Below are 24349 nucleotides of genomic sequence, written 5' to 3' on the forward strand. Positions count from 1 at the left end.
TATTTTTAATGGAGAAGAAAAGTTTAGGATAATTGTGGTGTGTCCCTGTTGTGTAATATTAAGGGTAGGACGAACGAAAAAGGATGTTTAGGATAAAATATTAGAATAATTTGAAAAATAAGGCGAAAGGTAAAATATGTTTTAGCAAATCAACTTTAGGAAAATGACTGTAATTTCCTTGGCTTGTACAATTTGTAAATCATATTCTGGTCCATCTTTGATGTTTTACTGGAAACCAAGTCTACAAACTTTATGTGGGACTGGGATTACAGTCCAGCACAGTGCCTGAACACTCACAAACTTGAAGATGTGAAAATTCACAGCAGGAGTAAATGCACTTCCTGGGAAGAGGGAGTAGGCAGCGCAGTCATGTATGTATAATGGAGGTGTAGGGTACGGAGATCCTCCATGGAGATAAATACATTTTCAGAGGAGAGTGGAAAAAGAAATACAGTTGAATATCTTACTTCACATTTTTTTCAAATTTCTAGTTGCAGATGTAATGGCGATTCTAACAAATATTGAAAGTCATAAAGCCATAAAAGTCAGATATCTGAACCAAATATATAAGATAGCGTGCAGATGCAAATGTATGACTTTTATCTCAGAATAGGTCACAATATTTTCATATCTGCCACTGTAACAACACTGTATGAAGCAAAGAGTCAATCTGTCAATGAATCCCTCTGACTATCAACGTTAAAATTACACCTGGGAGGTTTTTTATGCCACCAGGCTTTTTCCTCCAAGAACTGTGTTTTTTTCTAGGAGTCACCAACTCGTCACTTGTCATCCTATCGAATGAAGAGACCATGGCTACTGGAAGGAGTTACCCACACCTCGGACATTCAGAGTCAAGCCCCAGAGGGTCTCTCTTATTCAGCCCTTGACATTCTGCCAAGTAGATCATTAAAAAGCAGAATTTCCTATGACTTGGGCTTATATGCTGACTTGACTTCTAATGCATTATTGAGTGTAATCGCATTTGGAAGTTCCGAAAGATGTGAGAATGCAATTTGCCTCAACATATCCCTTACATACCTGAACCAACTCAAACATCTCCTATTGGTATACCTCAAAAGGTCAACATGGGCACTGTTGTGTAACTTTATTGCCAGTCTCCATTGTAGTTCTTCATCTATGTTTACAGAATTAATCTTAATCTAGACCCATGGCAACTAAACTGCCAATCGCCTTGCACCTGCTCCAAGCAAACAACCAAATATAAAACCCCCCACCCTGCGCACTGTGCAGGTACCAAATAAAACAGCCCAGTCCAACCCAGTGACCCCTTTCTTCCCCAGCAGTTTGGACACCTTGAATGCCCCAAAAAACATACATGACATCAGTATTGAAAACAAAACCATCTCCTCTTCCCAGCTTCATAATGTTGGCAGCACCCCCAATACTGTGTCAAACAAATGCCTTAATAAAAGCCTCCTCACACGTGGCTGGCAACCCTTTTCACATCACCCACCGCTCTAGCGTCTTCCTTCCTAGCTCCTCAGCTGATGACGCATAACCCCCGAAGAGCTTGCCCATGAAGGCAGGTCCAGCCAGTTTCCCTGCTATTGTGATTCTAGATAAACTCTTGTCAGTCAATGCAAGAATGAACTGGACTATGTCCTCTTCCCTGCTCCAAACCCCAGCCCTCCACCTGGCCCCACCTGATAAAGAATCCGGCCATGCCTGTGTACAAGACATGGTGGAGTCCGTCAAAGATCCTATCACCAACTGAAGCATCCTTTATCCTCTATGGTCCACATGTCCACGGGCACAGGTGTCTTGTCCTTGTCTGCCTCCATGGCCAACCCATGGAACCTTTCCTACTGTGAACAAGACAGAGCATCCACAATGTCATTGTCCACCCCTAGCACATGTCTAGCCTTGAATGCTACATTATGTCTCAAACAACCCATCATGAAGACTTTCAGCAGTTTGAGCACCTGCTTATCCCTTGCAGACTGTTTGGTCAAAACATGTACCACTGCCATATTGTCAATTCTGAACAACACCTTTGTGTGTGCCAGCTCCTGCCCCAAGAGCATCACCACTACCACCATGGGAAAGAATTCAAAGAAAGCAATGCTCCTGCCCCGTGCTTTAATGTCGCGGGCCACTCCTCCGCACACCACCTGCCCTGTCAATACACACTGAAACCAAAGCCTAATAATATATCTGTACGTCCCAGTCACAATCCTTTTAGGTCACCATTGAAATCCTCCAAAGGTCATCTCTCGCGCCTGCAGACAATCGCATGTGGTGATGAGGCAGCGACAGCCCGGCTAAGGACATGCCCAGTTATCTACAAGTCCTCCCTGCAGCCTGTTCAGGTAAGAGCGGTGGGGTCAGGTCGGGAAAGGGATTTCGACAGACGACGAGGGAACATTCATTATTTATTTTATTTTATATCATTGTTGTATGTTGAATCACCCCCAAACCTGGCCCCACTGCCCTACCGCTCTCACCTGCACGTTCTTACTACCCGACAAGCAAAATTCAAGTGTCCTAGCAGGACCTGCACTTCCCTGACTGTTAGCTTGTGCTTTTCCAAAATTGCGTCTAGCAACCATTGCATATGCAATTTCTTATCTACCACGATTCGCTCCTCCGTGGACACTGAGCCCAATTTGATACCCAAAATTAGAGTACCGTGCTCGGCCCCACTGTCTGGATTGCACTGCTTGTGTGACAATATTTGCCTGATTGTGCCGGTGCCTCTGCCTATACCATTGCGACTCCCCAGACTGTGCCCTAAGCTCGCCTAGTTTCGCTTTTGTTTCTGCTGCCATTTTGTTGTTTGTTTGCCTCCCAGCCCGTCCCTCCACCCCGCTCCCGCCTCCCAGCTGCTCCTCCCTCGCCCCACCCCCCTCCGCTATCCACTTATGACAGATGCCAATGCGCGCAGCGTTCACGCGCAGCGGACGCGCCCCATGCGCGCCGAAGGCGTGGCAAAGGTAAGACCGTCTACGCCCGTCCGCGCCTGGACCGCGCCCAGCGCCAGACCCCCTGGCCCCCGCAAAATCCACTCCGCCCGCATAACGTACGGCGCCACAACCCTCTCAGCCCTTAACCCCGGCCGACTACCAAACTGCTACCAAGCCGCCCCAGGACACACCCATGGACCCTTCACCTGCCACTCCTGCAAGTTCGACTGCATCAGGACCCACACCAAATCCACTTACTCCAAACAGAACTCCGACACTAACCACCTGAAATGCATCCTACTCAACACCCGCTCGGTCCACAGACACGCCATTGAACTTTGGAACCTACTCGACACCACATCGCCGGACGTCGCCTTTCTTACAGAAACCTGGATGAACACCTCATCAGCGCCCGACATCGCCATAGCCATCCCGGACGGGTACAAAATCATCCGAAAAGACCGCATCAAACAAACAGGAGGAGGAATCGCCATCGTTCATAAGAACACCATCCGCATCACGACCAGTTCCGATGACAACCTCACAACAGCCGAATACCTTCACTTCCAGATTCACATCGACCCCAAGACCACACTTAGAGGCACCCTCATCTATAGACCACCTGGACCCCGCACACAATTCTGCGAAGATATCACAGACTTCATCAGCCCTCACGCCCTCCCCTCCGAGAACTACATCCTACTGGGAGACCTCAACTTCCACCTGGAAAAGAACAACGACAACAACACCACCACCCTTTTGGACAACCTCGCCAATCCCGGGCTCAAACAACTTGTTGATACCCCCACCCACTGTGCCGGAAACACGCTCAACCCAATCTTTACTTCCAGCAAGCACATCTCCTTTAATCACACCACAGATCTCCATTGGACGGACCACAGCTGCGTACACTTCAGCTACAAAAAGACCACGACCCACAACCACCCACAACCAATTCCCCGAAGAAACTGGAATAAAATTACCACCGACCAGCTCATCACATCGCTTCACCAAAACCCTCCGGAAAAATCATCGGACCCAAACCAAGCAGCCACCAACCTCACACAATGGATCACCCACAGCGCTGACGAATTAGCACCCTTGAAAAACCATCAAATCAAGCAAGGCAGCAAAAAAGCCCCCTGGTTCAATGAAGACCTTAAGAAATCCAAGAAGATCTGTCGCACCCTCGAGAAAGCCTGGCGAAAAAATCCAACCACTGACAACCTGTCCACCTTCAAGAACGCCACCCGCAAACACCACCAACTGATCCGATCCACCAAGAAATCAGCATTCAAGGATCAACTCGACAACAACGCCCACAACAGCAAAGAACTATTCAACATCGTCAAAGAGCTTACCAACCCCACCGCCGGCACCAACGACATCACTCCCTCCCAAGACCTCTGTGACTCTCTAGCCTCGTCCTTCCATAACAAAATCGCTGACATTCATAACAGCTTTGGAGACCAGCCCACCCCATCTACCTCCGAACTTAAACCTCCCTCCAACAACCTTTGCGCCTGGAACCAAATCACCACTGAAGACACCATCTGCCTGATGAACACCATCCACTCAGGATCTCCAACCGACCCATGTCCCCACCACATTTTCAACAAAGCAGACTCCATTATCGCACCCCATCTCCGAGACGTCATCAACTGCTCCCTCAACTCCGCCACCTTCCCGGAAAGCTGGAAACACGCCGAACTCAGCGCCCTCCTGAAGAAACCTACAGCAGATCCTACAGAACTTAAGAACTACCACCCCATCTCGCTCCTCCCATTCCCTGCCAAAGTCTTTGAGAAAGCCGTCAACAGTCAATTCGCCGCCTTCCTCGAATCCAACAAATCCCTCGACCCTTCACAGTCCGGCTTCCGAGCCAAACACAGCACCGAGACCGCCCTCATCGCAGCAACAGACGACATTCGAACTCTGCTAGACAACGGAGAAACTACTGCCCTCATCCTACTTGACCTCTCCGCAGCCTTCGACACAGTCTGTCATAGCACCCTCATACAACGCCTCAACAACGTCGGAATACAAGGAAAAGCGTTGGACTGGATAATTTCGTTCCTCGCCGAAAGAACCCAGAGAGTCCCCCCTTTTAGATCAGAGGCCACCAAGGTCATCTGCGGCGTGCCCCAGGGATCTTCACTCAGTCCCACCCTATTCAACGTATACATGAGTCCACTCGCATCCATTGCGCGCCAACACAACCTCAACATTATCTCCTACGCAGACGACACTCAGCTGATCCTATCCCTCACCAAAGACCCAAACACCGCCAAAACCAACCTATACGAAGGAATGAAAGAAGTAGCCGAGTGGATGAAGAACAGCCGTTTAAAACTAAACTCGGACAAAACGGAAGTCCTCATCTTAGGATCATCCCCCTCCGCCTGGGACGACTCATGGTGGCCACCGGCCCTGGGAACCGCACCCATACCAACGAACCACGCACGTAACCTGGGCTTCATCCTGGACTCCTCCCTATCAATGACCAGACAAGTCAACGCCGTCTCATCATCATGCTTCAACATCCTACGTATGCTCAAAAAAATCTTCCGCTGGATCCCCACCGAAACAAGAAAGACGGTCACCCATGCACTGGTCACAAGCCGACTGGACTACGGAAACACCCTTTACGTCGGCACCACAGCCAAACTACAGAAAAAACTCCAACGCATCCAAAACGCCTCAGCCAGACTCATCCTAGTATCCCCCGTCAAGCTCACATTTCCAATCACCTGAAAGACCTCCACTGGCTCCCCGTCAACAAGAGAATAACGTTCCGCCTCCTCACCCACGCACACAAAGCCCTCTACGACCTAGGACCCGAATACCTCAACTCGCGCCTGTCCTTCTACACCCCCACCCGCCAACTTCGATCGTCCAATCAAGCCCTCGCCGCAATTCCACGCATCCAAAGATCCACCATGGGAGGAAGATCCTTCTCCTACTTAGAGGCCAAGACCTGGAACTCCCTTCCCACCCACCTCCGCCTCACACAGAACCACCTCTCCTTCAGAAAACAACTAAAAACTTGGATATTTGATAAGTAAAGCTCCCCCCCTCCCTCAAGCGCCTTGAGACCCTCTGGGTGAGTAGTGCGCTATACAAATTTTAACTTGAACTTGAACTTGAACTTGTCTTCTCTGGAGCCAGTGGCACCCTGAAGTCACCCATGAGCTCATGAAAACTTTCCAACTGTCTGTAGAACCAGGTTGACTCACAAAAAAGAAGTAATCTAGGTAGTGCATCACTATCATTTTCCCTGTGTGCCACATGAAAACCCATTTAGGAAGGAGCTGATCCGCTCAAAAAGAGTGCAAGAGATGGAACACCCCATGGGTAATGCTTTGTCAATGTACCAGTGCCCGTCAAACTGTATACCCAGCAACTGAAATTCGTCCGGGTGTACCAGCAGCAGCCGAAGATCCAACTTAATGTCGCATTTTGACCTCCTGGTAAGGGACCTGTTTTCTCCCCCTGCAGCTCTGCTGATAGTGCCGCTGCCACTGATCTGTACAGTCCTCCGTGCAGGTAGGTGTTCGAGAGTGCTCTTCTGCTTGACCCTCTGCTGTCTGGGCTGTTTTGTGCCTGGTTTTATATCGTTTTCAGTCTCCGCCTTTTGCTTGGTTTTTTGTTCGTTTCTCTCTTTGTTATTGTGCCAGTTTTCTATATTCTGCCTCTGTATTGTTTTCTGTATTCTGCCTCTTTATTTTTATTTTTGTGCCTTGTCTCTCTCTGCTTGCTCTGTTACTCGGCCCGTTTTCCCTTCCCCGCCTCTGCTGTCCCCGCAGCTCCTCCCCCTGCCAGTTCCCGCTCCTGCCGCCCAGCTGCGCTTCCCTCCACCTTCCCTACGTGATGGTGGCCGCTGAGAGGGAGTACTAGCAAGACTTCTGACCTCCTGGTCAGGGACCTGCTCTCACCCCCTGCAGCTCCGCTGGTAGTGCCGCTGTCACTGATCTGTTTCGTTCTCTGTGCAGGTAGGTGTTCGAGGGTGCTTTTCTGCTGGCCGCTCTGCTGTCTGGGCTGTTTTGTGCCAGGTTTTCTATCGTTTTCAGTCTCTACTTTTTGCAGTTTTTTTCATTTGTTTCTCTCTTTGTTAATGTGCCTGTTTTCTGTATTCTGCCTCTGTATTGTTTTCTGAATTGTGCCACTGTATTTTTATTTTTTTCCATGTCTCTCTCTGCTTGCTCTGTTACTATGCTCATTTTCCCTGCCCCTCCGTTGCTGACCCCGAGCCCCCTCTCCCCTGCAGGTTCCCACGCCTGCCTCCCAGTTGCACTTCCCTCCCCCTTCCCTACATAATATTTCAAAAAGGGGGTGGTGATGGACAGAGTATCTGAGTTAATCAGAACACCTCTACCCAGTCAACAGATCAGGGCTTGATCCATCACCGTTTTTTAGCTCACTGCACCATCCCAGTTCAGAACCTGGCTATATGCAAATTAGTCTGTCCCTGGCCCAGTGCATCATGGGAACAGGGCAGACCAAACTACCAAGCCAATTCTTCACTGGAAAGGCAACAAGCTTCCGGGGACCGGTTTCTGGCATTACAGCCGTCTTCGGCCCGGCTTGCTTGAATCCTGATGGTGCAGTGAGCAAGGGACTCATGTCTGAGCATACCCTTCCATCACCACCCCCTTTTGAAATATTTTGGCCACCACAAGTGTGGAAGGGTATGCTCAGACATGAGTCCCTTGCTCACTGCACCTGGGATGGTGCAGTGAGCTAAAAAACGGTGATGGATCAAGCCCTGATCTTTTGACTGGGTAGGAGTGTTCTGCTTAATTCAGATACTCTGTCCATCACCACCCCCTTTTTGAACCGTTTTGGCCACCACAAGTGTGGAAGGGTATGCTCAGATGTGAGTCCCTTGCTCACTGCACCATCAGGATTTAAGCAAGCCGGGCCGAAGACGGCTGTAATGCCAGAAACCGATCCCCGGAAGCTTGTTTCCTTTCCAGTAAAGAATTGGCTTGGTAGTTTGGTCTGCCCTGTTCCCATGATGCACTGGGCCAGGGTCAGACTAATTTGCATGTAGCCAGGTTCTGAACTGGGATGGTGCAGTGAGCTAAAAAACGGTGATGGATCAAGCCCTGATCTTTTGACTGGGTAGGAGTGTTCTGCTTAATTCAGATACTCTGTCCATCACCACCCCCTTTTTGAATCGTTTTGGCCAACACAAGTGTGGAAGGGTATGCTCAGATGTGAGTCCCTTGCTCACTGCACCATCAGGATTTAAGCAAGCCGGGCCGAAGACGGCTGTAATGCCAGAAACCGGTCCCCGGAAGCTTGTTTCCTTTCCAGTAAAGAATTGGCTTGGTAGTTTGGTCTGCCCTGTTCCCATGATGCACTGGGCCAGGGTCAGACTAATTTGCATGTAGCCAGGTTCTGAACTGGGATGGTGCAGTGAGCTAAAAAACGGTGATGGATCAAGCCCTGATATTTTGACTGGGTAGGAGTGTCCTGCTTAATTCAGATACTCTGTCCATCACCACCCCCTTTTTGAATCGCTTTGGCCACCACAAGTGTGGAAGGGTATGCTCAGATGTGAGTCCCTTGCTCACTGCACCATCAGGATTCAAGCAAGCCGGGTCGAAGACGGCTGTAATGCCAGAAACCGGTCCCCGGAAGCTTGTTTCCTTTCCAGTAAAGAATTGGCTTGGTAGTTTGGTCTGCCCTGTTCCCATGATGCACTGGGCCAAGGTCAGACTAATTTGCATGTAGCCAGGTTCTGAACTGGGATGGTGCAGTGAGCTAAAAAACGGTGATGGATCAAGCCCTGATCTTTTGACTGGGTAGGAGTGTTCTGCTTAATTCAGATACTCTGTCCATCACCACCACCTTTTTGAATCGTTTTGGCCACCACAAGTGTGGAAGGGTATGCTCAGATGTGAGTCCCTTGCTCACTGCACCATCAGGATTCAAGCAAGCCGGGCCGAAGACGGCTGTAATGCCAGAAACCGGTCCCCGGAAGCTTGTTTCCTTTCCAGTAAAGAATTGGCTTGGTAGTTTGGTCTGCCCTGTTCCCATGATGCACTGGGCCAGGGTCAGACTAAGTTGCATGTAGCCAGGTTCTGAACTGGGATGGTGCAGTGAGCTAAAAAACGGTGATGGATCAAGCCCTGATCTTTTGACTGGGTAGGAGTGTTCTGCTTAATTCGGATACTCTGTCCATCTCCACCCCCTTTTTGAATCGTTTTGGCCACCACAAGTGTGGAAGGGTTTGCTCAGATGCGAGTCCCTTGCTCACTGCACCATCAGGATTCAAGCAAGCCGGGCCGAAGACGGCTGTAATGCCAGAAACCGGTCCCCGGAAGCTTGTTTCCTTTCCAGTAAAGAATTGGCTTGATAGTTTGGTCTGCCCTGTTCCCATGATGCACTGGGCCAGGGTCAGAGTAATTTGCATGTAGCCGGGTTCTGAACTGGGATGGTGCAGTGAGCTAAAAAACGGTGATGGATAAAGCCCTGATCTTTTGACTGGGTAGGAGTGTTCTGCTTAATTCAGATACTCTGTCCATCACCACCCCCTTTTTGAATCGTTTTGGCCACCACAAGTGTGGAAGGGTATGCTCAGATGTGAGTCCCTTGGTCACTGCACCCTCAGGATTCAAGCAAGCCGGGCCGAATACGGCTGTAATGCCAGAAACCGGTCCCCGGAAGCTTGTTTCCTTTCCAGTAAAGAATTGGCTTGATAGTTTGGTCTGCCCTGTTCCCATGATGCACTGGGCCAGGGTCAGACTAATTTGCATGTATCCAGGTTCTGAACTGGGATGGTGCAGTGAGCTAAAAAACGGTGATGGATCAAGCCCTGATCTTTTGACTGGGCAGGAGTGTTCTGCTTAATTCAGATACTCTGTCCATCACCACCCCCTTTTTGAATCGTTTTGGCCACCACAAGGGTGGAAGGGTATGCTCAGATGTGAGTCCCTTGCTCACTGCACCATCAGGATTCAAGCAAGCCGGGCCGAAGACGGCTGTAATGCCAGAAACCGGTCCCCGGAAGCTTGTTTCCTTTCCAGTAAAGAATTGGCTTGGTAGTTTGGTCTGCCCTGTTCCCATGATGCACTGGGCCAGGGTCAGACTAATTTGCATGTAGCCAGGTTCTGAACTGGGATGGTGCAGTAAGCTAAAAAACGGTGATGGATCAAGCCCTGATCTTTTGACTGGGTAGGAGTGTTCTGCTTAATTCAGAGACTCTGTCCATCACCACCCCCTTTTTAAATCGTTTTGGCCACCACAAGTGTGGAAGGGTATGCTCAGATGTGAGTCCCTTGCTCACTGCACCATCAGGATTCAAGCAAGCCGGGCCGAAGACGGCTGTAATGCCAGAAACCGGTCCCCGGAAGCTTGTTTCCTTTCCAGTAAAGAATTGGCTTGGTAGTTTGGTCTGCCTTGTTCCCATGATGCACTGGGCCAGGGTCAGACTAATTTGCATGTAGCCAGGTTTTGAACTGGGATGGTGCAGTGAGCTAAAAAACGGTGATGGATCAAGCCCTGATATTTTGACTGGGTAGGATTGTTCTGCTTAATTCAGATACTCTGTCCTTCACCACCCCCTTTTTGAATCGTTTTGGCCACCACAAGTGTGGAAGGGTATGCTCAGATGTGAGTCCCTTGCTCACTGTACCATCAGGATTCAAGCAAGCCGGGCCGAAGACGGCTGTAATGCCAGAAACCGGTCCCCGGAAGCTTGTTTCCTTTCCAGTAAAGAATTGGCTTGGTAGTTTGGTCTGCCCTGTTCCCATGATGCACTGGGCCAGGGTCAGACTAATTTGCATGTAGCCAGGTTCTGAACTGGGATGGTGCAGTGAGCTAAAATACGGTGATGGATCAAGCCCTGATCTTTTGACTGGGTAGGAGTGTTCTGCTTAATTCAGATACTCTGTCCATCACCACCCCCTTTTTGAATCGTTTTGGCCACCACGAGTGTGGAAGGGTTTGCTCAGATGTGAGTCCCTGGCTCACTGCACCCTCAGGATTCAAGCAAGCCGGGCCGAAGACGGCTGTAATGCCAGAAACCGGTCCCCGGAAGCTTGTTACCTTTCCAGTAAAGAATTGGCTTGATAGTTTGGTCTGCCCTGTTCCCATGATGCAGTGGGCCAGGGTCAGACTAATTTGCATGTAGCCAGGTTCTGAACTGGGATGGTGCAGTGAGCTAAAAAACGGTGATGGATCAAGCCCTGATCTTTTGACTGGGTAGGAGTGTTCTGCTTAATTCAGATACTCTGTCCATCACCACCCCCTTTTTGAATCGTTTTGGCCACCACAAGTGTGGAAGGGTATGCTCAGATGTGAGTCCCTTGCTCACTGCACCATCAGGATTCAAGCAAGCCGGGCCGAAGACGGCTGTAATGCCAGAAACCGGTCCCCGGAAGCTTGTTTCCTTTCCAGTAAAGAATTGGCTTGGTAGTTTGGTCTGCCCTGTTCCCATGATGCACTGGGCCAGGGTCAGACTAATTTGCATGTAGCCAGGTTCTGAACTGGGATGGTGCAGTAAGCTAAAAAACGGTGATGGATCAAGCCCTGATCTTTTGACTGGGTAGGAGTGTTCTGCTTAATTCAGAGACTCTGTCCATCACCACCCCCTTTTTAAATCGTTTTGGCCACCACAAGTGTGGAAGGGTATGCTCAGATGTGAGTCCCTTGCTCACTGCACCATCAGGATTCAAGCAAGCCGGGCCGAAGACGGCTGTAATGCCAGAAACCGGTCCCCGGAAGCTTGTTTCCTTTCCAGTAAAGAATTGGCTTGGTAGTTTGGTCTGCCTTGTTCCCATGATGCACTGGGCCAGGGTCAGACTAATTTGCATGTAGCCAGGTTCTGAACTGGGATGGTGCAGTGAGCTAAAAAACGGTGATGGATCAAGCCCTGATATTTTGACTGGGTAGGATTGTTCTGCTTAATTCAGATACTCTGTCCATCACCACCCCCTTTTTGAATCGTTTTGGCCACCACAAGTGTGGAAGGGTATGCTCAGATGTGAGTCCCTTGCTCACTGTACCATCAGGATTCAAGCAAGCCGGGCCGAAGACGGCTGTAATGCCAGAAACCGGTCCCCGGAAGCTTGTTTCCTTTCCAGTAAAGAATTGGCTTGGTAGTTTGGTCTGCCCTGTTCCCATGATGCACTGGGCCAGGGTCAGACTAATTTGCATGTAGCCAGGTTCTGAACTGGGATGGTGCAGTGAGCTAAAACACGGTGATGGATCAAGCCCTGATCTTTTGACTGGGTAGGAGTGTTCTGCTTAATTCAGATACTCTGTCCATCACCACCCCCTTTTTGAATCCTTCCCTACATAATGGCAGCCGGACCACTGGCACGCCAAAGGCAAGCCCGTCTGCTACCAGTGCCAGGAACCCTGGACCTCCGACCACCCATCGCTACGACTCAGCAGCCCTCCTCGCACTCAACCCAGGAAGGAACAACAACTGCCAGCTGTCTACACCGAGCACCACCCACGGCCAGTTCTCCTACCGTCACTGCCGCCAGGCCTTCCCCCCGTCCGCACCGCCATGGCCGCCGTATCCTCGACGAACGCCATCACCGCCATCCTCCTCAATGTGAGCTCCCTGCACAGACATGCCGTAGGGATCCTGGACCACTTCAACACCCTCTCGCCAGATGTCGCCTTCTTTATGGAAACCTGGACCAAAGTCTCCTCCGCCCCCAACATCGCCACTGCCATTCCCGATGGCTACACGATCGAGAGGAAGGACCAGCCCAACCATCCAGGAGGAGGACTCGCCATCACACGCAAAAGCTCCCTCCGAGTATCTACCTCCACCAAGAGCGACTCCTCTGCCACCACCGAACAACTTCACTTCCTGATCCAGACCAGCACCAGAACCCTCGCCTACAGACAGACCCCTGGACCTTGCACCTCATTCACCACTACCACTGCTGACCTTGTCACACCCCACACCATCACCTCTTTGGATTACGTACTCATCAGAGACCTGAAGTTCCACCTCGACAACCTCAGCGACTCCAACTCAACCACCCTCCTGGGCAACCTTGCCAACATCGGACTGAAACAGATCGTCACCACCCCTACCCACAAGGTAGGATACACCCTCAACCCCTTCTTCGCAGGTGGGAACAACATCTGCTTCAGCCACACGACGCACCCCTCGGGACAGACCACCACTGAGTAATTTCTCTTTCAACACTGCCACCGCTCTCAAACCCACTCCTTGCCCTCCACAAAGGAACTGGAGCAAAGTCACAAAGGAGCACCTCAACTCCACCCACAGCTGCAACCCCCCTCCCACATCGACCAACGTCAACTCTGCAGCTAAGGAAGTAAACCAATGAATCACCAACTGCGCAGACGAGCTTGCCCCCTTCGCACCACCGACATAAAATGCCCCCTGAAGGTCACCTGGTTTACCGACCTCCAAGAAGCCAGACACTCCTGCAGACGTCTCGAAAAACGATGGAGAAACAGCAAAACCAAGTAAAGCCTAACCTCCCTCAAGAACACCATGACAGACTACCACCAACGCATAAGATCCACAAAGAACACCTTCCTCCAGAACAAAATCCTCACCAACTCCAGCAACTCAAAGTAACTCTTCAACTTTATCCAGCAATTCATGAAACCCCACAGTGAAGCCACAGACGTCACTCCCTCCCAAGACCTCTGCAACAAGCTCAGCTCCTATTTCCACCTGAAAATCAAAGCTCTCTATGACAACTTCAGCGAGCAGACCCCAGGAAACCCCCCCCCCCAAGACGACAGCTGGCCCACCATCACTGCTTGAACCCCGGTCACCACCGAATATACCACCACGACCATGAAGCACACCCACTTGGGAGCCTCCACGGACCCCTACCCTCCACACATCTTCCCCAGAGCCGCAGCCGCCATAGCGCCCCAGCTACGACACACCATAAACGCCACCTTTGAATCCGGCACCTTCCCAGGCGACTGGAAATGCGCAGAAGTCAAGCCCCTCCTCAAGAAGCCCTCTGCAGACCCGATGGACCTGAAGAACGACTGACGCATCCCGCTCCTTACTTTCGCAGCCAAAGTCACTGAGAAGATCGTCAACACCGAGCTGACAAACTTAATCGAAGAGAATTCCATATTCAACTCCTCACAATCCGGATTCGAGAGCAACCACAGCATCAAGACCACCCTCCTTGCTGCCACAGACGACATCCGCCCACTCCTTGACCAAAGACAAACCGCAGCCCTCATCCTACACGACCTCTCTGCAGCCTTCGATACCGTTTTCCACCGCACCCTCGCAGCCAGACTCCATGACGCAGGAATACAGGGAACTGCCTGGACTGGCTCTGCTCCTTCCTCGCTGGCAGAACCCAAAGGATCAGATTCCTGCCCTTCCTCTCCAAACCCACAGAGATCAACCACGGAGTACCACAAGGATCATCGCTCAGTCCCATCAACATGTCCCCTCTCGCTGCCATCGTCAGACAGCATGGACTCAGTGTTGTATCCTACGCTGACGACACCCAGCTCATCCTCTCCCTCATGAAAGACCCTGAAACCAACAGACTCAGCTTCCAAGAAGGAATGAAAAACATTGCAGCCTGGATTGCAGCAGCTGTCTGAAACTCAACTCGGAGAAGCCAGAAGTCCTAGTCCTCGGATCCTCCCCCTCGACGTGGGACAACTACTGGTGGCCCCCCACCCTTGGCACCCCCGACCCCCACGGACCACGCCTGTAACCACAGCATCATACTCGACTCCTCCCTCATCATGACCCCACAGATCAACGCCGTCGCCTCCACCTGCTTCAATACCCTCCCCAAGACCTTCAAGTGGATCCCACCGAAACCAGAAAGACCATCATAACAAGCAGACTGGACTACGGAAACACCCTCTACGCTGGAATCAACAAATCCCTGCTACACAAACTCCAGACCATCCAGAACACCGCGACCAGACTCGTCCTCGGCATTCCACAACATGAGCACATGTCCTAAAACCTGCAAGACCTCCATTGGCTCCCCGTCGAGAAGAGAGTAACCTTCAAGCTACTCACCAACGCCTACAAATCCCTCCACAACACCAGACCAAAATACCTCAATGAAAGAGTCTCCTTCCACGTACCCAAAAGGAACCTCCGCTCCGCCAACCACGGCCTTCGCAGAAACCCTGCGCTCAACATCAGACGCTCCCCTACTCTGCACACCTTCAGGAAGAGCCTCAAGACCTGGCTCTCGGAGCTGCACTTCCTGCTCTCCCCCCCCGTGCCTTGAGACCCTCATGGGTGAGTAGCATGGCTTAAACCCCCTGATTGATTGATCTGGGTCCTCTTTCTCACCTGATTCACTAAGGCCATGACCAACTCACGTGGGAAACCGAGTTGACCTGCTCCGAAATTAAATCATTTATGGAACTCCCTTCTGGTGATGACAAGTGATGTATGAGGCGAGACTGACATTTTACTTTTTGGGCACAACCCAATGGGTGATACAATCAATTCGGACATCAGACTAAATGGTCCTGCCGTTCGGCCCTCCTGAACTACCTTCTGTAGCGTTGCCCACAACACCATTTGACTGTGCTGACTTCAAGTTCTGCACCCACCTACGTGCTCTTGGACCATTGTACCCCAGCCTAAACCCTTTCCGAAAGCCTTCGCTCATCAAATTGTTGTGAAAGTGTGGCAACCAAAATTTCAAGCGTTCCAAATCAATTGCCGCATGAGCCCATGCCCATATTTCCATGAGACCTGCGCCCTCCCCTGTTTCCTGCTGCCTAATTACCTTGCTGCCCACTGTACGATGCTTAGTGTTGGTTCTATTAGACGGATTGGTGTCACTACAACGCGGTTTATAACAACGCATTCCGTTACATCGGAATTTTTACAACGCAGGATCCATTACATCGGATGCCATTACAACGCATGGCATTACATAGCAGATGCTATTACAACGCATGGCATTACATCGTAAGTATGGGTAAGTATACCTTTTTAAAAAAAATGTAATTAAGTTAATTTAATTAATTTAATTTAATTAATGTAATTAAAATACATTTTAAAATAGTAATTAATTTTATTTAATAAATTTAAATCTATTTATTTAAATTAATTTTAATAAAAATTGTAATTAATTTTATTTAATTAATATAATTAAATTAATTTAATTTAAATATTTTTTTTATTGTAATTAAATTAAATTGTTTAAAATAATGTTTTTAATTTAATTATTTTAATTAAGAAATGTAATTAATATAATATAATTAATTTAATTTAACCTAAAAACACCCCTGTACCCCAAAACCCAAACCCTGCCCTGAAACCTAAAAACACCCCTGTACCCCAAAACCCAAACCCTACCCTGAAACCTAAAAACACCCTTGTACCCCAAAACCCAAACCCTACCCTGAAACCTAAAAACACCCCTGTACCCCAAAACCCAAACCCTACCCTGAAACCTAAAAACACCCCTGTATCCCAAAACCCAAACCCTACCCTGAAACCTAAAAACACCCCTGTACCCCAAAACCCAAACCCTACCCTGAAACCTAAAAACACCCCTGTACCCCAAAACCCAAACCCTACCCTGAAACCTAAAAACACCCCTGTAACCCAAACCCTACCCTGAAACCTAAAAACACCCCTGTACCCCAAAACCCAAACCCTACCCTGAAACCTAAAAACACCCCTGTACCCCAAAACCCAAACCCTACCCTGAAACCTAAAACACCCCTGTACCCCAAAACCCAAACCCTACCCTGAAACCTAAAAACACCCCTGTACCCCAAAACCCAAACCCTACCCTGAAACCTAAAAACACCCTTGTACCCCAAAACCCAAACCCTACCCTGAAACCTAAAAACACCCCTGTACCCCAAAACCCAAACCCTACCCTGACACCTAAAAACACCCCTGTACCCCAAAACCAAAACCCTACCCTGAAACCTAAAAACACCCTTGTACCCCAAAACCCAAACCCTACCCTGAAACCTAAAAACACCCCTGTACCCCAAAACCCAAACCCTACCCTGAAACCTAAAACACCCCTGTACCCCAAAACCCAAACCCTACCCTGAAACCTAAAAACACCCCTGTACCCCAAAACCCTAAAACCTAAAAACACCCCTGTACCCCAAACCCAAACCCTGCCCTAAAACCTAAAAATACCCAAACACCCCAAAACATATACCTCAGTACCCCAAAACATATACTCCTATACTCATACTTATTTAAAAAATTACTTAAATTAATAAATTTAATTTATAATATTTAAAAACATAAATAAATATTTTTATTTATTTTTATTTATAATTAATAATAATTAAATCAATTATATAATATTAAATAAAATAAAAAAAAATTATATACTTACCAATACTTACGATGTAATGGTATGCGTTGTAATACCATCTGCTATGTAATGCCATGCGTTGTAATGGCATCCGATGTAATGGATCCTGCGTTGTAATAGCTGCGTTGTAACAGCATTACGACGTAAAAGTTGCGTTGTAAGTGATACACACCCATTAGACTGCTGTTGCTCCTGTCCACTACCGCTGCCCCATAGCAGTGCACAAGTGTTTGCCTACCTACGCACTTGGAGCATTTTTGCCAGAATTTACAGTACTCCCACATACATAGGCCTTTGTTAAAATCCCAAATACTCCTCCCTGCATCTTGGCCACCATCCCCACCCCTCCTTGGGTGGGGCTGAAAGGGCTGGTATACCAATGGAAGGCCACTTGTCGTGAATGTTGTCTGCTGATAGAGATCAGTATCAATTTCTCCCCTATTTGCCTCAGGATCCCATTCTAGCTGCGTGCAAAATTCCTTGTCATAATGTGCCCAGGTGGACCCCCCATACATGATCTGAGCTCTTCTGATCATGTCCATATATCTGAATAGCGCCCATGCCTTTCTGCATATTTTTCACAGTATACACTAGCAAAAACTAAAAATGCCGCTGTCCAGTTTTCGATTGTCGTAGGCATCTTTGGTCGTTTAAACAATTCAAAATCCTCCCCATTGGAACCTTCTATTGCCCTACGTTCCCTATGTAGCAGCTTCAGCGTTTCAACGTACTCCCCTTTCCATATCTTTTTCTAGGTGGCAAACATTAGTAGGCACCAAGGTGCTTGGTCACCCCCATATAAGGCAACTTCTTAATCTTGAATTATTTACTCTCTTTAGCTCCTGTGTACTGCGTTCCTGTCTTATCTTGTCCAGCCTCCCCTTCTATTTGAGGCTGTGGCGTACCCTGTTCCACTTTTGCCCCTGCTTCAGGCGTCCCTGTCTGTGGTGCCTGCCCCACCATCCCTCATAGCTTCTGTACCTACCACAGCATTCTTAACATACAAACCTTAACTTACACGTAGGTCCATGCTGCCCCCCTCTGCCCATGCATCCACCCCCACAGACACCTTCTTTGTGTCTACTTCTTTTGCCCCGTAACACCTAGCACCCTTACCTGGCATCAAGGTTTGCCTCCGCTCTAGATCCAGCCACCTAAACAGTTGCAAAGGGGCACAACCAACCTCTGCCTTTTGACATGCTCCTCGTTCGCCATGGCCATCCTGCATTATCTGAACCCTTCCTCCGCCTGCACCGCTTTGCCACTACCTGTGTTCCTCCTACACCTCAGCATCGTCATCAATCACTTCATCTTCCTCGAGACTCAATCCCTCATAATCCAACTGTGGAGGAGCTTCTACTACATGCCACAGCCCTGTGGGCACCATGACCTGTGCATCCGCACTGCAGTCCGCAGTTCTCTTGAACCCCGCTGCACTTTCTGAGGTATGCCAGGGGACCGTTATACACCCTTCTGGACGTACCCCCACTGCTGTCCCTCTGCGCTGCTGCCCGCCATCCAAGGGGATGCACTGAGCTATCCAGGTTGATAAACTGCTGAGGCCACACCAAATATTCATCTGGCACTGTTGTAGCTGACTCACTATTCGTCTGGCTGCCTGAGACCCCACCATGTCTTCCCCTCAGGGCCTGTGAGCAGCATAAAGCTCTCCCAAGTCTGTATGGCGGCTATGGTGTTGAGCATGCAATATAAAAGGAAGGTCCAGCGTGCTGAGGTTAGTGTCCTGAACTACCCACTCTTCACACTGCTCTGGAACCCAAAGTCAGTGCCCTGACATGTATACATCCTGTGGGGTGGCCTCAATTCAATTCTCTGCATCGCCCCCTCCTCATACCCCTCCTACCATTCCGCGTCATCCTGCTCCTCCTTGTCGCTCCATTCCCAAATTGCAGCTGCCAATGCTGTCGCAAGGCTCACCACGTGGCCCCTGGCTACGCCCTTTGATGTCCCTGAGAAATTTCCACCTGGCCAGTGTGAAACAGGGGCGGCCTCTTGGAAATGACCATTGTAACCACATTCCCCTGTGACCCCTCTCCAACCACCCCTCTGTCTGTAGCCCACCCCTCTGATCATTTCCTTACTGCTCTCACCCTACCTCCTGCCCTGCCTGCCTTTCCTCCTGTTTCCTTTTGTCCTGCGTCCTTTTCCCTTTGTGATGTACTTTTGCCGGGCACCTTTTTGGCCCAGATGCTGCCTTCTTTACCTCCTCCCTCCCAACGACCTGCGGGGTTCTTCCAGCGCCGCCTATGGCACCCGTGCCTTGCACAGTGCGCAACCCTTTCGCACAACCAGTGGCACTCTTCTACCTCTCAAGCGGCCTTGGTGCTTACCTTAGGCCATGCCTTTTCAAGCTGGCCAATATCGCCGCCACCACACAGCTTGCTGCCCGCTGCGCCACAACACAACACACGCGCCCAGTGTGAGAAGACCCATGCGCCCTGCCTCAACAAGCAGGTGCATGGCTTCTTGTACCTGTTCATCCTCCATAAGCTAATACTCCCTAAACTCAACTTGCTTCGTTACTGCCACCTTCCCAAAATGGTGCCCTTTTATATAAATTTGCTGGATACATATTGCGCTGGCATCCCAACAGTATATATCCCAAATATAGCCCATGTGTAGCCTAGGCTGGCCCGTTATCCCAATCTCCCCGGGGCACACCTCCCTTTGATCCGCTGACCCCCAAAGGTTATTGTTGATGTTCCAGGGGGGTCTCAACAATAGTTTTCAAAACCCTGTTTCACAAGAAGACAAGTTGGGCAAGGTTTAAACAGACCTAGAGTTCTGCCCCATAGAGGCATTTTGCCACTGCACTTTGTAAACTTCCAGAGCAGAGGACACTAAGTAGCCCCCACTTTTAGCTGTCAGAAGACTCTTCAATCTGGAATATGAGGCTTCTAGGAAATATAAGATGACAAACTGATTCCCACATAAGGGAACACATTCACCTGCTCCTGAAGGGACATATTCAGGGAACATGTTTCTCACACCTTTATGGTCTAAACATAATTAATTGTGGGTTTTATTCTACAATAGCTTATAGGCCTTTAACTCTACACACGTCTGCTAACATGTGAAATAGGGTCTGTAAGCCTCTAGGAGATTAACAAAGTAACAAGTTGTCTTCAGTAAATTATAAAGTGAAAATCCTGCTAAGATAGGGCCATTGTTGGAACAATTGCTGACAATCTTTATTTACTATAGGTTAATGTGCTATGAGAATAGAAGGGGAGCTAAGGTGCAATCCTGACAAGCAGAATTGTTCACTAAAAACATCATTCAGCCTCTCCTTATGCCCCCCCCCCTTTTGATGATAGATCAGCATATTTAGAAGGTCCAAAGGAATAACTATATTCTCAATCCCACAATAGGTGTGCTGGAACATTGTCAAATGCTGATCAAAGATCTACAAAGATGTTGAAGAGGACTATTTTCAGCATTACAAACTTGTCCAGTATGTGGGATGCAATGCTCTGCCATCCTTGGAGGTAATGTAAGAAGCCGTTTTAATCTTGTTAATTCTTAGGATGTAAGCACATACCTGGTCCAACAATCTACTGATATCCCAAGTGTAAAATGCAGGTACATAATATACCTCTCAAATCTCAGAATTAATTTGCCTCATTAATTAAAACTGGTGAAGGATGTACAATGCATAATTGTGAATAGAAAGCTCTTCTAAGGCACCAATTACACATTAGGGCTCATAAATAAATATTGTTTCTATAGTTTATACAGTGCTGCAGCATTGCATGACACAAAATGCATCACATCCTTACGTTGTAGCAGACAATGCTGCTATATAAAAAGTAACGTTTTCTGTATTTTCAAGCTGGCCACTGCATTGTGTTGTCAGCTTGTGCCATGCAACACGACAGCCATTTTTAAAAGTATATTAAACATTGTTTCTATTCTTTCAGAGTGGCAACCACAAAGCGTAAGGCAGTGACACATGTTGGGTTATGCATTTTGGCAGCCATCTTTAAAAAATAGAAAACAACATCTTTTTACTTTTGATAGAGCGTCAAGATTTTCTGAAATTTGTAGGGGTGCATTATAATCACAGCTAGTCCACACCCACATGTATTCTGCGTTAAACTAAGTCTTAATCATTAGAAAATGTGAACGTAATAAATAAATTGTTGGGTAATGCTAGAAAATTTGTTTGTGTTAATAGAAAGGGAAAAACGACATTTAAACTTAATTGCCTTATGCATGTGCTTCACGAATAAGTTCATGTGTAATCTAATGCATTAGATTTAAACGTGCACCATAAAAGTCTGCACGTGTAGAGATGTCTAAATGGGCCCTAAAGGTGAAGAACTGTAATGCTTATAATTGCAACGTTATTAATTGTGTATTCTTTAGTGCATAAAGGCCTAAAATGAGTATTTATGTTTTGCAATGGAAAGGCCTGTTCTTGGTTTCTTGTGTTAGCTAAATCGAGTAGGCCTGAAATTTATTTTCCCTGGGAAGGCTCTCAGTTGAAGACAGTCAGCAGATGTGTGAGTACAAGGTTGATTCGTTCACATGTTTTAGTTTAAGGTGCGAGGACATTTTCCTCATTAGTTAGACTGATGCTCTTTGTTTTAGGAGTTAGGTATGGAGGAGACATGTTACAATGTTACACTGGAATTTGACAATTGGAAGCTCTCTGGAGAAGCCTGAGACCCTAGGACAACTCAACCGTTCTTGGACGAAGCACAAGTTATGGAAAATCACCTGCCAAAGATGTCCATCCCAAGGAGGTGTTTCGGGGCGTGTTCTTTGAGTCGAGCATTTTGTAATAGGGACAGTGTCTCGAGAGAGGAAAGTCAGATGAGGGAAGAGGGGGAGACGAGAGCAGAATGTGGTTAGGAGGGTAAGAACGGATCGATTCTTAGAGCGAAGACCTAGCTTTGGCTTCAGACCCATGCAACGTGAGTGTACTTCTTAGGAAGTCTTCACAAGCTGACACCTTTTCTTAATCTGGCCTGGGAAATGCTAAGTAGGGATGTCACCTTGGTGGTAGTGTAGGGTTAGACCTAACTGATTTATTTTCCTTTCTGTAACTGATGAAGACAAATTTGGATAGCAGAGCAGTTGTTGCTAGTTTAATTTTCCTAGAATTGCTTACCCTATTCACTTTGCATCGAATTAGGTTGATTTGTAGAATGAATTTTGTATTAGTGCCCATGTATTTCTTACCTCGTCATGAAGTGCTTGTATGTCCAATTATTTTTGGCTTTATATAAAATCCTAAAATTGTAAGTCGGAGTCAGTGGTCCTTTCGAGTCTGAATTGGTTAGCTCATATTGATGGCAGTGAATGTATTGGTTTTCTCCCCTTTACACTTCCAGCGGTTAAAAGATCCAATTGACCGAGGATTCTTAATAGATGGTAAGAAGAGATAAGATAAGAATCCAGCGTTATCACTCTAATATGAATAGTTACCACTGTTTGCTTTGCCAATGCCAGTACATTTTAAAAGCCTCCTGCATTGACAAAGCCAATGGTGCCAATGTTTGTTTTAGTATTACTTAAAACTTTGAGAAGTTTACATTTTGCAAAGTTTGGAGGTTTCAAGAAATATAGTAACATTTCCCCAGAGCCAGGTATGAGGGTGAGGGATTTAGGTGATTCTAATAAAAGAATCTACTTGTGGTATTCTCTACCATATGCTTGTCCAATTTGTTTTCCGAAGAAAATCTATTTACTTGACCACTCTCTGGCTGTTTTGCGAAAGTAGAGAAAAACTCCCAAGATATCAGATTTTGGTGCTGAACCTTAAGATATTTGTGGAAAATGGCAGAGACTTTCTTTTCCTTTTGAGGTTAACAAAAGTAATATTATTAATTCTGTAATAGAAGCACCTGTCTTTTTCAAGGGGCCACTAAATAAAGATCATAACTGTAGGAACATGAGTGTTGTGAAAAACATATAATTGTGTGAAAAATATATTCTAGATGATTCAGGCTTGAGGTCAAAGGGATCTGGTTTAGTAGATACTATTAATGTTTTGTTCAGTGTCAGTTTTGTGTGGTAGATGTTTTGTTATTTATAAAAGAAGAACATTTAGGTCAGTTATACTTCATTTTCACAGTTAGAATAATCTTACAAAGACTAAGGAAAAAAATTCAACATTTGACACTTTTAATAAAAGAATACGGAAAGAACACAATAAAACCAAAATTACAGATCTTACGGTCCAAACAGCGATTCCCACCCTGGAACAAATCCAGGATCCCGTGTAAACCATGATAGAGCCATCAGGAGAAATATGACCAGCGTTACCACTTCTGGATAGCTGTAATTGAAAAAGGAGTCATTTTATGATGCTTGGCGAAATCTAATCAGAACTTCACAAACCACTGTGCTTATTCCACTGCCACCCAAACCTTGAACCCAAGATACACCACTTACTCTCTTCTCTTGTTTGCTTAATGCAAAGAATATTGTGATTTTAAAGAGCATCTTTAAACTTGTGACCTGTATTTCAGATAACCACAATGGATATCAACGTTATTGGAGTGCTCCTTCAGTTAAGGGCGTAATATGTCTAAGCAATGAAGGTGGGGACCTGCCCTCTATCCCCCCATCTTTTTTGATCGATTCCCATCCACTAAATGGATAGTGAGAAGATTTATTTCATTGTTTTGTTTACGATTTGTTTACCAAGTTTCATATAGCGCAAGCTTGAGCCGGTATCGGGTATCAGAGCACTTTACATAGCACCAGTTGTGTTACATGAGGATACATTCATTTTTATTAAGCACGGGGAGATTACGTGATTTGCCCAGAATCACAGGATGTTTAGCGTTATTGCCGAGACTCGAACCCGGTTCCCCCGATTCAAGGTCGACGCCCTAGCATTTACATGGGACAGTGCTGGTTCTGCTATGAGAAAAGGAATTTAAAAGGCAGGTTCTTCCCTTCCGCGCAAATGAGCTGTCTTGACAGCACCTGTGCTACCTAATTTAACAAGCATTGTCAAGGCCTGTAGGTCTGGCCTTAGTAAGCTTGTGCAATCATTATATATTTTTTATTTTTGTATTGCAAGCATGTGCCACAAAACGTTAAAGAAATATGTCACAAAACTGAAGAAGG

At 47.6% G+C, this 24349-nt stretch overlaps 1 protein-coding gene across 1 annotated transcript in view; it reads right to left on the reverse strand.

Annotated features, from left to right (window-relative positions):
* LOC144822877 (solute carrier family 13 member 1-like) overlaps positions 1-24349 on the reverse strand; it is a 701886-nt gene that overhangs the window by 148753 nt on the left and 528784 nt on the right. The window contains exon 11 of the mRNA XM_078680852.1: positions 23448-23549. Within this exon, the coding sequence (XP_078536978.1) occupies positions 23448-23549 (102 nt within the window). The remainder of the gene's footprint in view (positions 1-23447; positions 23550-24349) is intronic.

This window comes from Lissotriton helveticus, chromosome 3_1 (genome assembly GCF_964261635.1).
Source record: "Lissotriton helveticus chromosome 3_1, aLisHel1.1, whole genome shotgun sequence".
NCBI classification, from domain to species: domain Eukaryota; kingdom Metazoa; phylum Chordata; class Amphibia; order Caudata; family Salamandridae; genus Lissotriton; species Lissotriton helveticus.